This window comes from Aulonocara sp. 'chitande type north' Nkhata Bay, linkage group LG8, assembly GCF_057382095.1.
Source record: "Aulonocara sp. 'chitande type north' Nkhata Bay isolate Kocher_YH1m ecotype deep benthic linkage group LG8, A_spYH_male_GT1.1, whole genome shotgun sequence".
NCBI classification, from domain to species: domain Eukaryota; kingdom Metazoa; phylum Chordata; class Actinopteri; order Cichliformes; family Cichlidae; genus Aulonocara; species Aulonocara sp. 'chitande type north' Nkhata Bay.
The window spans coordinates 15,618,303-15,631,626 of NC_141351.1; the positions used below are offsets into that span (position 1 = coordinate 15,618,303).

The 13,324-nt window shown below is 38.3% G+C and overlaps 1 protein-coding gene across 12 annotated transcripts in view; it reads right to left on the reverse strand.

Moving 5' to 3' along the window:
• Positions 1–1,425: 1,425 nt before the first annotated feature.
• LOC147323476 (calcium-activated potassium channel subunit alpha-1a) overlaps positions 1,426–13,324 on the reverse strand; it is a 102,013-nt gene continuing 90,114 nt past the window's right edge. For 8 of the 12 annotated variants that reach the window (XM_086303837.1, XM_086303838.1, XM_086303839.1 and 5 more), the window contains 7 exons: positions 13,023–13,136; positions 12,719–12,811; positions 11,635–11,765; positions 10,274–10,468; positions 8,715–8,833; positions 8,396–8,617; positions 1,426–3,622 (listed from right to left, as the gene is read on the reverse strand). In XM_086303837.1, coding sequence (XP_086159963.1) covers positions 3,601–3,622; positions 8,396–8,617; positions 8,715–8,833; positions 10,274–10,468; positions 11,635–11,765; positions 12,719–12,811; positions 13,023–13,136 — 896 coding nt within the window. In that variant the 3' untranslated portion in view covers positions 1,426–3,600. The remainder of the gene's footprint in view (positions 3,623–8,395; positions 8,618–8,714; positions 8,834–10,273; positions 10,469–11,634; positions 11,766–12,718; positions 12,812–13,022; positions 13,137–13,324) is intronic. The other 4 variants (XM_086303841.1, XM_086303840.1, XM_086303846.1 and 1 more) reach the window with 1 other exon arrangement.

The following is a 13,324-nucleotide window of genomic DNA, read 5'->3' on the forward strand; positions in this document are numbered from 1 at the left end:
TTTACAGTAATGGTTTACACCTTCCAATAACAAGCGCAAGATCCCTGGTTCGATTCCACGTGGAGACACAAATCCCTTTGGAGTTGCACAGGAAGGGCATCCAGTGTAAAAATCTGCCAAAAGTAGCTTTACTGTCCCACAATCTCAAGATTTTTTTTTGTTAGGGCACCCCCTCTCTTAAACAGCCTCCCCCAGGAGGTCAGATTGGTGAGCTTCCTATCATCGTCCTTTAAATCTGTCTTAAAGACATGTTTTTGTAAGCGGGCTTTCTCAGTGCCTCCAGCTGGAGCTACTTTTACATCATCTCCTTTTGTGAGATTATTTAAGTTATTTTTATTCCTTTAGTGTCTCGTTCTACTAGCTTCCCCTCAAAATTCAGTAAAACTTTAAAATGTTTCTATTCTTTAATGTTTATCAGTGTCTTGTTTTGTCTTTTAAAACCCTTTGTAATTTTATTTAAAAGATCCTATAAAGAAAGTTTATTCTTATTCTTCTGCTTAATATAATCATTGTTGTTTTTGTTGTTATTATTTATGTTGGATATTTCTAATTACTGTTATACTATTTAAGACAACTGACCATTTTTTAATTGACATTTACACACAGTCACCAAAATTTCAGCTATACTGGTACTGAGAATGTATTATTATTTTGGATTTTTTCAAAATATTTGCCCTTTTAAAAAAAAGAAAAGAAAAATATTTTAATAGTGCATAAAAAAATGTAATCTTTTACAGTACAATTTTGTTACTTTCCTCTCTCTGTCACAAACTTGACTATGTAACAACTATTCACTTTTTGTGACACAAACCAGCAATGTCATGTGATTTAGGAGAGGCACAAAACTCAAAACTTTTAATTTTAACCCAAAAATTTAGCATTTATATATTTTTTATAACATTTTTTAATGTTCTGTGCAATAATAGCTGATAATGTAACCCTTTTAAAAAAAGTGTCAGCTCATTTATAATTTGACACAGTAAATCACTGCTTTGTAAATAATACACATATATAGTAGTCATAGACTGTTTTTAGTTTGATAGTTAGGCGTGTTTGTTTACTAAGAAGAGGTGACACTGCTGTTGGCAGGAGGATAAGGGAAATCAGCGGCCTCTCTGCGAGGTGTTAGACTGTAAATATTATTGGCATGCTGACAGTCTCCCACAGAGCCATGGTGTGTAAAAATCGTTAACAAGCACGATGATGGGCTCTCTCCATCCCTCAGGTGAGAATGTGGAGTGTGTTTTTACATCAGCCATTATCCAAGAGGGTACAACGAGGTGTTCTGTGTCACGTGATCTAAAATTGTGCAGCGTTATCAAAGAGATAGTGTAATTTATTTTTCTCCTTTTTGGGGTGCGCGTGTGTGTGTAAAACATCATTAACATCCTTTTAAAATCTGAGAAAATAAAGAGACAAGACATATTATAGAACACAATACATCTGCTTTTAATTTGTGAAAATACAAAATGAAATCATGTACAATTTATATACAAGGCTATTTGTACAAGACAATAAACAGTTTTTATTATTGTGTATGATGACATAGTCAGAAATATCAACTTAGCACTGGCATTGACGATGTGCTAAAAAAAAAAAAAAGCACAAAATAATACAGACTAGACTGCAATGTTGAATGTCTCTCAACCCCACAGGTACTGTCAAACGGGAACACACTAGAAAAAAAATACTTCACATTAAGCTTTACACATTTACATACAACTGAATTGCTTTCAGGCGCTGCTCTTGATGATGGATTGATTTAGAAGAAAAAAAGTTTTAAGACTTCTCAGACTGTTTGCGACAGTTGTAGCTATCTCCAGTGAATTTTTAAGAACACTAAACTAGAAGCCTCTTTTCGCAGCAGTGGGTCTTCCTAGAGTCCTCCATTGGCTTCAGCACTGCCTGGCACATTACTGGCACTGAGGGATGGACAGCTTGGGTTTCCTCTGTGCCAGTAAAAATGTCACAACCTCTCTCATTTTACATCCAACATGAATCCTAGGCTGGACTGTTATGTGTCATATATGGATCGAGAAATTCATGGAGCAATATGTGCTTTTCTTTGCTTTTTTTTTTTTTACCTTTCCTTCCCCCTCATTGATCCTAAAGTAAAGTGACAACAGTGCCAGTATAGCTGTGATTCATTATTAAAATAAGACATGATTAATAACACCACACACATTATTCTGTGCTTCCAAACAGAAACAAATGATTGGTGCTTTATTAGAAGCAAGTGGAAATGAAATATGTAATCAGTCATTGAGGAGGTAAACAAAACAAAGTATTCCAAAAAAAAACCAAATAGCCAAAAATTCAGTTGTTTTTTTTATGATAGAGCTGTTCTTCGTGCATCAACAAAAATCATGTCTGTTTATGGCATTAAGATTGGTCATGGAGAACATACAAGTTGCTTAATGGCCTCCAAGACAATCCTGTGTCAGGCAGTGCTTACAGCCAAAGGAGGACTTAAATGATGCCCACTTTATGCGATATGTGGCTTTTACATTCATCTTACCTACAAGTCTATCATATATGGTCATAGCATTTGGCTTAGCTGTTTATAGTGACTTAAGTAAATGGATAAATGTAAAATGAACAAACTTTTGGATTTTTGGTTGTTTTATAATTTAACCAAAATTTAAAAAAACCCAACAAAAACAGCTCTATCATATTTGGCTATTAATAAACAAAAAGAAATTTTGCAGATGCAGATACTTGTTAACACTTCCGGGGTTTTGGACAACTTGAAATAGCAACGTGAAAACATTTATAACACCTGAAAAAAGGCAAAAAAAATAAGACAAACATAAATGGATTCAGATAAGGCTGGACCCAAATGCCATTTACATATGGACACTGGCCGTCGTAACTGTCACAAATGTTGTGAATTAGCTCCAAATGGCAAAGGAATCACTGAGAGTCAGTCACTAACAATGCCATTGTGGTGGGGTTGCAGCTGGGTGTAAAATGCACATTTTAAACATACTGTACAGACTAACTCTGCAACATTGGTTAACGTAAATGCAGAAGTAGTAGTAGTTGTTCATACACAGCTAAGAAGGCAACTTTTACAATTGCAAAACTTGATCCATTAATCCTAATAAACACCCCTTTTAGCAGTATTAGAAGTAGTTATTCTGTTTTTTTAACATTGCTTTTCTTGTTGACGTGACCATCATTCCCCAAAATAAACCAAAAAAGTCATGGAGTCTGGCCACTGCTAAAGGTTAGCTGTGCAAACTAATAGCTGAGTGACTGTGATATTTGACAACGATTGTCTTTAATGAAGATTACGTAAAATAAACTTGCTGCAGAGGTGAATGACGAAAGCAGTACATGTTCGCCTTATACGATGAAAAAAATGATGATTTGCGTTTGCAGATGAGGCGATATCTCAGATTCCGGACGGACGCCTACACGATGAGTCTTCTAGGAGTCCAATAACCAGCACGCGTCCAGAACTCAGCGCTTGTGCTCTGCTTCTCTGATGGGTGGAATCAAGCTGCTTGCGGATGTACAGTATATCGACTGATGTGATTGACGGCGAGAGTATTCACAGGCTTGAGCTTTATGGTCCTCTGGTGGGTATTCTGTTGCTCATCTGTAAACCATGTCTTTTCTGAGAAAGAGTCAAAATCATAAAAAGACAAGAAGGGAGGACATCAGACAGTTAATGCTACATGGAGGTCAAATATTTTGCATTAATATGATGCATTTTTACATGCACTAATAACATTTAAAAAAATGTTTTTTCTAAATTGTTGCTTTACGAAGGTATTTTAAGCTCCACGGTGAGTTTTTAGTGGTGGGAAAATATCACTCATTGTGTTTTTACCTCCCTCTCTAATATTTCAATCACGCTAGTGTAAAAATAGGACAGCAACCTCCTTGTGATTAGGAGAAATTAGCATTTGCCCAGTGATTGGATTTAATTGTTTTGCTGTCAGGGGTCTATTACAAGTAGTCATGGTCGCCAACTGGTTGCCCAGCGATTGAGCTTGCAACACCCTCCACCTCTGGATTGAGGGTGTTGCACGCAATGGCACTGCACAGATCGCCTGGTGGGAGGCAAACTGTCTTCAAATAACTGTAATCACTTTCACACAGATTGGCGAATGTTTGCAAGTAACTGCCGCCCTATTTATTAATCTAGAAAGCAAGGTTGCCTAGTGCCTGTGCAATTTTGCACTTTAATCTCCATCCCGTAGCAACTATTTGTGGAATTTCTGCTTTAGGTTAGAATGTAAGATGTTTCTGTGCATGTAGACAAGAGTAGCATAAGATTTGTGATTTTCACTAATTTATCCCACATAATTACCATTCAACTGCAAACTGAGAGCAGACTCTTGGTGCAGTTTGAGAGGGCAAGTGACGGCGAGTGGTCGGAGGCAACAGATCTCAGGTTCATCGTGCACATTTGCAATAATTTTGATTGTGTTGCTGTCTCTACTTTTGTCTCCTAGTGCGATTGTAGCATAATGCCATTCATCTTATGGCCATTTTTTAAAAATATACTGCCATGAAGCATGCAGCTTTGTTGAGTCTAAAGACATGCAAGTTCCAGTGAAGCAAAATCTCTTTACCAAATTACAAGTTAATGCAGGACTTCCACCTTCATAATTATTGTATATTTTCTAACCTTTTATTTATAAAAGACTTCAAACTTTTGGCTTGATGCAACTTTTTCTGGTTAAGAAGGAAATAGATAACCTGACATTCTACAATGTGATCCATGGTCATGACCTAAGGCTGTTATACTGTGGTGCATTAATACATGTGCCAGCAGACACATGTTGCCAGTAACAAAACATTAAACAACAGTAAAATGTAGCATCAAACCATTCAGTTGCAGTCACACATTCTACAGTCAAACCCGCTGTGAACTGTGCTGCTTAGGTCACGACCATGCTCTCCTGAAGCAGTCATTTGGAAATGCTAAACTACTTGGCTTTCATTCAGAGGGCAACATGTCAGCAGGGACATGACCGTGTTCAGTGCAAGTATGTAATATCATGCATATTCATTCACTTCCATACCTTGGCCAACTCTACTTATCCTTGTTGCACTTTGAAAAGAGAAAGTAGTACACTACGTGTAAGCTAAGTGGGAAAATACTAATGCGACCATTAATAACAGAAAAGGCAGAGCAGGAAGATCGGAGGCATAAAACCAGCAGATGATCTCATTGCGTATGGATTTGGAGTAGGTTAAACAGTAGGTTGCCACTAATCACAAAAAAAGATAACGAAAAACAACATAGGTCATGTAAAAATATCTTTAAGTGCCATTATTATGCATCCAGCATAATAATGCATGTCAGACAGCCATAATCTTCCCATGCCTATTGTTAAAGCAGTTTTAAAAAAGTATCTCCAAGTTTCAGATGGAAATACCAGCATGCAGCTGCACTTCAGATGTTTTTAAATCAAACGAATACACTGGTGTGTTAAATGGATCTCTGTAAAAAAGTGCAATGCATCGTATTAACTGAGCATGAGCAGTATTGTTAACCATAAAAAGCCTGTAGTGTTCATTCAGCAGCTGTGACACATAAGCATTCCCTTTGAATGAATGTGAAAATATTATGATATTGCTATTATTTGTAGAATGCATACCTCTGTCAATTCTGCAAAGTCCCTTCACTGTGTTAATAACAGTAAAATACTGAGATACCTGTAATCAATATATACTCAGAGACAGACAATTAAACCAAACAATCTTAGACCCCATCCATACCGGGAATATATTCAATAAATATAACCGGCCCCATGAACCGAACCCATGAACTTAAGGACAGGCCTGATTAACAACATTTAGTAATTAATGCAAATACAAATACTGCACATGGCACAAACAAGCTTTTGTGATTCAAACAAGTCTGTACTTTATGGTCCAACATACATTAGTAAAGACATAAAATGAGTTATTCGGAAGCACAGAGGCATACTTATAGACAGTATAAAAGATGGATGTGGGTCCTGAGCCTGACAAGTGGAGCCGATACAGAAGCGCCCCAATGTTCTTTGCCCAGCAGGGAATTATTTCCCTGGTTCCAAATAAGACTTCCTGTTGTATAGACGTACATGGTAAAATAGCTCTAAGCTTCATTAGTCTGTGAACTCAGTAAATATGCAACTGGTGACTTTAATCAATAGTTTCAGATAATATGGTTTATTTGGGAAATTATGACTGTTATTCAACTCATAAAGGAGGATTTACAGGGAATGCTCATTATCTAAAGACTTGTGATGGCGAATGCGATGAAGTGTCTTCGGTTTCCAACCTCTCTGGTTTCAAAAGTCCAAGAAATCAACAACCTTTTATATATCGATCTTACAGTCTTTAATTAAATGATTCACCTGATTCATTATGCCAACTTGCAGGCACTCTATAACAAACACCTGCCAGACACCACAGTGTAATTATAATAGGGTATATTGCACTAAAAGTACAGGTTATCGTATCTTATCTTAACAAAGGCATTATTTCATTATGGGACCTGGTAGGCTTGCACTACATTGGTACAGCCTATAGAGAACAACCATAGTGTACAGATAAGTCGTGAAACTCTAAGTGTAGCTTAGAGGCTCTGTCTTCTTGTACAGTGTAATGCTTTACAGCTGTTATGTTTCTATATTGCAAATTGCAAGTTGAAAGCTTATGGATAGGAAATGGATTCTTTACCTTTTTAGAGTTATCGAGAGAAAGAAAAGCCAAATACATTTGAGGACATGCTTTTGTTAAAAATGGGCTGGGGCCACCTGTGAAGAATTATCTACACAATCTAAACTCTGACTTCTGTACATCTGGTAAAAAAAAAAAACTTGTAGGTATACGTGGTACCATTATAAAAGATTGATGACTGATCAAAGTGGTATCATCCAGTCAGCTGCTTGTGTCTTGAATACACTATGGTTGAAGCTGTCAGCTTATCAATCACTTGAAAAAAGTGTATGTGGTCGGGGACTTGGTAAGCCCAAACATGATGTTGAATTGGGAAAGTCTAGCCAAAGTAATAAAATCTGGAAGTACGAAATCTACTTTGAATAACTATCCCTGCTTCTAGCTAAGAGTTAGATAGAATGCCATGTACATTTCCACAGCAGAAACGCCTTCCTATAGCGATTCACACCAACTATAGTGTCATCTGTGGAGACCACAGGTGTAGTAAGGCTTCAAACTGAAGTAAGACCTAAATTGTGAAATCAAGACAAAGGCAACAAGAAGATTATAAGGATTCCAGCTCCTTTGGTTGCAGGTCGAATACTCTGTAGAGAAAAAAATGCTAGCTATTGCTGCCGTATGCTGACAGTGTAGTACTCACTGCTTCATTGAACCTTGACTTTAAGCAGTTACGGGCCCAATTTGCAGCGGTGCATAGAAATTCTGATTCAGTTTACCAGTCTAATTACTGGTAATACAAGTGGTAATCATAATACATGAAAATGTCTCTTCACAAAGTTTAACAATTGTAGAATAAAACTGAAATGTGACATTCACATTGTGCGGGTCAAACTTTATTAACAACCGTAACATTTTATGCTTGCAAATTGTCTTGACATAACTAATAGTTCACGGTGGCAAGTAACATTTAACTAAAAGCGCAGCTTTCTAACGCAAATCAAAAGGCATTGAGAGGACACGATGTGCAAGAATTCATTGACATGACATGAACCTTTAAGACGTGTAATTTTAAAAGTGCAATTTAGTACAATAAGTTTCAGCTTTAATTCGAAATTAAACAAAACTTGGAATGCTACAAGTGGAAAGAGACGGTGGCCATAATCACAGAGGTGCTGGATATTAGCAAAACAAAAAGGAAAGATGGAGGTTGTACAATGTTTGTCACTTACTACCCTGAGGGTAATTACTTTGTCATGTTCTATGATGTGTTTGCCAGTGTCACATATATAATAATATCCTTTTCTTCCACATTAGATGGAGGTTGAGAGGAGTCTGTGTGTATAGGTAAGGCTTTCGTAGTTAATTAAAAGTTGGTAAGCGGTTAACTGGACAGAATTAGTTGTAGAAACCCTGATGTATATTTGCACTTGACTCAAAGTGTACTAGTCAGGATGTTACTACTGTTCTTGGCTTTCAAATGCACAAGAATGTGGGAAAAAAACAGCTAATGGATGGAATGAAACTCAGTCCAGGGGAGTTCCAGTTATTCTTTGACCTGCAATATTAGCCAATCCTGCTAAAGTGGAAACCCAATCTGTACTAAATTGCTTTGTTAAACACAAAAGTGGCACATACATACACCGTCAGACGGACATACACACTTTGACACTCAGACGTGTGAAAGTCTGTCTGGACAAACAAGGCAAACGCTGTCGGCAGGCACCGGTCACGGACATAGACAGTCACAGAGCTTTAGAGGGGCACATACTTTTGTTTGTCTCGCGAGTCCCTGCTTTTGGCTCGGTTGGTGCGGTTGGTGGTGGGGATAGAGTGGACGGAGGAACTCTTTTTGCTTGAAGAATGGGATGAATGGGAAGAATGGGAGAGGCTGGTTCGAGACTGGCCAGCGTTGTGGTCAAACTGCATCAGGCAGAATATCAGGTCTGAGGGCACCAGCTCAAATGCATACGGTGGATTGGTTATGACATATCTAGAGGAAAAAGGGACCAGATGTGAGGCCAGTTATAAATAAAGTAATACATGAATCCATTATTATTTGGATTTCAGTCAAATGCAAGAACACATACCGTTTGGTACACTGGCTCTGTGTGTTTAGATGTGCGTCTCGTAGCCGATAGATGCCAAAACACAACATGTTATAAGTTTTTAGGGCTTTACAAAACAGGTCACCATAACAACCACCATCCTGTAAGAGAGCAACACAAAACTGATGAGTACACAATTTGTATTTTGTAAAACCAACATTAAAAATACATATTAACGTCATAGAAAAATAGAATCTGTGTTACACAGCGTAGTCTTTTCTTTTCCCTTGCATGCTCTTTGTTTTGTTTACTGTTGTCTATGTAAATGAAGGACAAAATTGTCTCCTGACCACACTCAAATAAAATCAGCAAATAGATCTCTAGCATCAAAAGTGATAGCATTACGTCTTTATCTGATACAGCTTGATAATAAAGCAGAAAGTCATGGAAATTAAGCAGATAACTCTACAAACTCGACAAGAAACACAAGCATTCAACAACATTTTACAGCACACAGTTAACTCATTCCAGTTGAAGTGGAACTGCCACAATTAGAGGATTCGGTCACCAGGGTAAAGCAATGATGGATTTCATGGAATATTAGAGAATATTAAGAGAGCCATAGCACAAAATAAAAGAAGCCTCCTTGGCTCATTAGCTTTGTTCTGCCATTTATAGTACTGTACAGGAGTCTTGAGCCACCCGTCCTTTGTTTATATTTAGCTTCCTAAGAGTCAGACTAAATTTTAAGTTGTCTTCGGAAATAGCTTTCCAAGCTTTCTGAAGGCTTTTAGTTTTTCTTTGGACATTGGCTGCTTTCCGTCATTTTCAGTTCAGTTCTTGTACCTGACCACTGTCAGAGGATTTTTTTTTTTTTTTTTAAATCATATGAATCATTCAAGCATAAATAAAGGGACCTAACAGACGGGATGAGTTAGGAAAACAAAATAAGAGATTTTAAATTGAAATCTTAGTCACTTCATTACTAGCAACCTGTCACAAAACCCATCAGTTGTTCCCATGTCTTTAGTTGATTTGGGTTTATGAAAAATACCAGCAAACATAGTATTTTTGGACCAACAAATGTAAATTCCCAAAATATATTAGCTTGAAGCTTGGTATATCTCATGGTGTGTAGTACGTCCTTAAAAAATTTGAGGAAACTGAACAAGTAGAGGACAAAAGAAAAAGTGGCAGGCTTTAAAATCTTTCTACAGCAGATGACCAGTGTGTGAAAGCTGTGTCCATAAGAAATAGGAAACATCCAGCAAAGACCTGAAACACGACCTGAGAAATGCATCTGGCTCTTCAGTTGATCCATCTACGTAAGTGCTAACAATCAGTCAATATGCTATTAACAATATGCTATTAAAACTAACATCTTAAATAAATGCCAAAATACTTATTTGATGCTCATTCTATAGATAAATATAACTTTATTTTCTATTCATTATACAATTTCAGCTATGTCACAATCACTCAACACAGTTTTACATCCCCATCCCATCCCTATTACTCTGCATCCTTCAGTAACAGCAGCTCCCACAAAGCAAGCTGACAAAAATGTCCTTAGCCCCCAGGTGACAAGACCAATCACTTACCCCGAGGTCGGCAAAGGGCCCATCGTACAAGGCCAGCTGTGCCACGCGACACCTGTCCCTGTTTGCCAGGGTCTGTGGTGTGCTGTAGCCACCTCTTAATGCATTCTCCTCTGCCAGCAGCCCCTCCAGCTCCGGTGTCGCCCCGCCCGTTACCAGCGTCCGGATCAAGGTGAGGATATTATCATTGAAGTATGTCTGAAGGAATGAAGTTAGAGGGGGGTGAGTCCTTAAGCAAACACCCCCAAAGTCACAACTGAACCTTCTCAGCGTGCCAGGCAGATTGAATGGTGCTATCTAACCCTGCTCTGTCGCATCACATTGGCCTGAACATGGAGTGAAAAGACAGGAGAATCCAGTTACTGCAGGTCACACCTACTTCCATCAGAGCAGCGAGTCCATGTTCACACTTGTACAAGGATTTATTACTTAGCTTTATATAAGAAAGAAAAAAAGTCCGCTTTATAAACCACACAATAAAACCTGAAGATATACTCCTCTCTGTAATTGTTATCTTTCTAATCCCTCCTCAGTTATTGCTTTGCTGATTTTAACAAGGGCAAATGTCTCCCCTTTTCTTTTCACTGCAGTCGCTTGTCTCCCCCTGCTTGTACAGCATGGTGACATCTCCCTTGGCTGCTGACAGCACTATTGACTCAGATGATGGATGAGGGCTGTCCATTAGGTAGCATTACCTTTGTCTACACTGGAGCACACTTGAAGGCAGCTTTGTTCTAACCTCACTCAAACTGAAAGGCAGACAAATGAAGCCATCATGCCTTGTACAAGTTCCAGTCTTGTCATTCATTCTTTTAACAGAGGACCAGAATGTGCCTACTTTATTATTTGTATTATTTTTTTAGATTTAGTTGTAAAGCTCGGCCAATATATGATTTTTAAAACCGATACAATACTGATACCGATATTTGGCAGTAAAGAATTCAGTATATTAGCGGTTATTCTTTTTCTTTTAGACACACGACACAAAAAAACATTTGTTATGTGTCATTATTAAGGGTTATATTTTTTATTTCATCTCATCCAAGAGGGTTCTTCAGTTCCATAACCAAAAGGTTATGGAGGTATTTAAACCCAAGTGGGAGTTTCCCCTTTGGAGATGAACATGTGTTTCATCACATGAGCTTAGCAGAGCCCTATTAGGGTTTAAATACCTGGGATTCTCCACGTTTTGCTTCTTGGACTGAAGTGAAACAAACAAAAGCCCAATCTTCTTCTTTTCAAGCTCTTAAGACTGCTGATACAGCTTTATCAGTAAGTAGCTAATATCAGTCGATACCGCGACTATTTAGTTGACCTATTTTGCAATTGGCAGATGTTATTAGAAATTCGATTTTTTGACTTACCGCACTCATTAAGGAATCCAGCACACTGACTGCAAATGCTGTCCCACAGGCAAAAGGCTGTGTGAGGTACAACTCTGTGTCTGGGTCGTCGTCATCATCTTGATCCAGGAACTGAACATTCGAGTCATTCACTATGGGGTAAACGTGTTCATTTTATTAGCTATTTCAGTTCAGCTTGTTTTTTGTTGGGTTTTTTTTACTGCACACTGAGTCCAACATGGCAAATGCTTGATTCACGTGAAGAGGAGGACACAACAATACAGCGGTTGTGCACAACAGTCAGTAGCAGCAGATATGGACTGTATTAGAAATCGGTGAATAGTTTCGCATATTCTCCTCATTTGCTTAGTTCCAAATTTGGACCACATTTTAGTTTCTTTAAAAGAACTAAAATGACATATGTGTCTGGTGTTTGTATCCAGCCTTGTGGCCAACTTGCCTCTGCCACATTCCATATCCAGGCCATTCATGCACACTCATGACACCATGCATATTGTCAAAGTTCCAGGCCTTAACTTGAAGTCCTCCTGAGGTCACTATCAGTAACACCATTATGCCATTGTTTGTCTTGTAAATCCAAGACAGAACTTCCAATTACTTGTACTTGCATGTCAAGTCAAATGAAAGTATTTCATTGCCCCAGAACCTTCTTTAAAGATGTCTTTGAGCACAAAAACACATGCAGTAGCTGGAAGAAAGTAATGATGTAAAATTTAGTTGGAGAACTGCTTCTTCTGTGAGGACAGAAATAAATGTCAGTCATATCGACAGGGCTGAGATGAAAGAAGGGCACGGGACAGAGAACGTGATCCGACAGAAGATGCTATGAAAACAGCCACAAGGACTTCTGAGGGATCAAAGACCCTGTAATTCTTAGAAAAATAAAAGGGAGAAATTTTGCTTTGAGATAGGGAGCCAAAACAAGACAGGCAATTTCAACCAGAACCAAGGGTAAAATGTGCTCAAAGTGATGCCATGGGAATGGACTGAGCCTCTTGTGCAGCACGAGAAATCAAAAGAAAGCTGATATGGAGGCAGCAGCAGTTACGACACTGCAGTACAGGACAGAGGCACTTCTTCTTACCCAGCTCAGTTATCATTTGTATGCTGGTCCCACTGCTTTTATCCTGACTGAATGAAATCACAGGCAGTTTTTTGCCTGGCTTTGCTAATGGCGCTAGACAAGTGTTAAGGAAAAACAGTTACTGGTACATGTCAACAAGGGACAAAAGCATAAACAAATTCCACTTTTAGTACAGTTAATCAAGTGATGACAGCCTCTAATTGCATAATTTGTGTTTTCGGAGATTTGTTTACAACTACTACACTGAAAAGAACATAAAACAGCAGAGCTAGCATATCAATCAACACGTAGCAGCAAACCATACCTAGTTCTGTTATGATGGGGATATTTGCTCCAGTGGTGACAGAGGTCTGCCTCACCAGTCCATGGACTGGACTATTCTCAGGAGATGATCTATCCATTCCTGGTGGTGTGAAGCCTTAATGGACATACATGTCACACAAAGCACATCAGTTAATACTAGGTTCAGTACTTGATTTTAGAGGTTACGATAATGCACATCAGCAGAACTAATGTGTCGGGGCTATTTCATCTATTTGCAGCCACGAGTGAGGTGTAAAGTGCAGTGTTACCATATTCTTGACAACGACCAGTATTGATTTATAT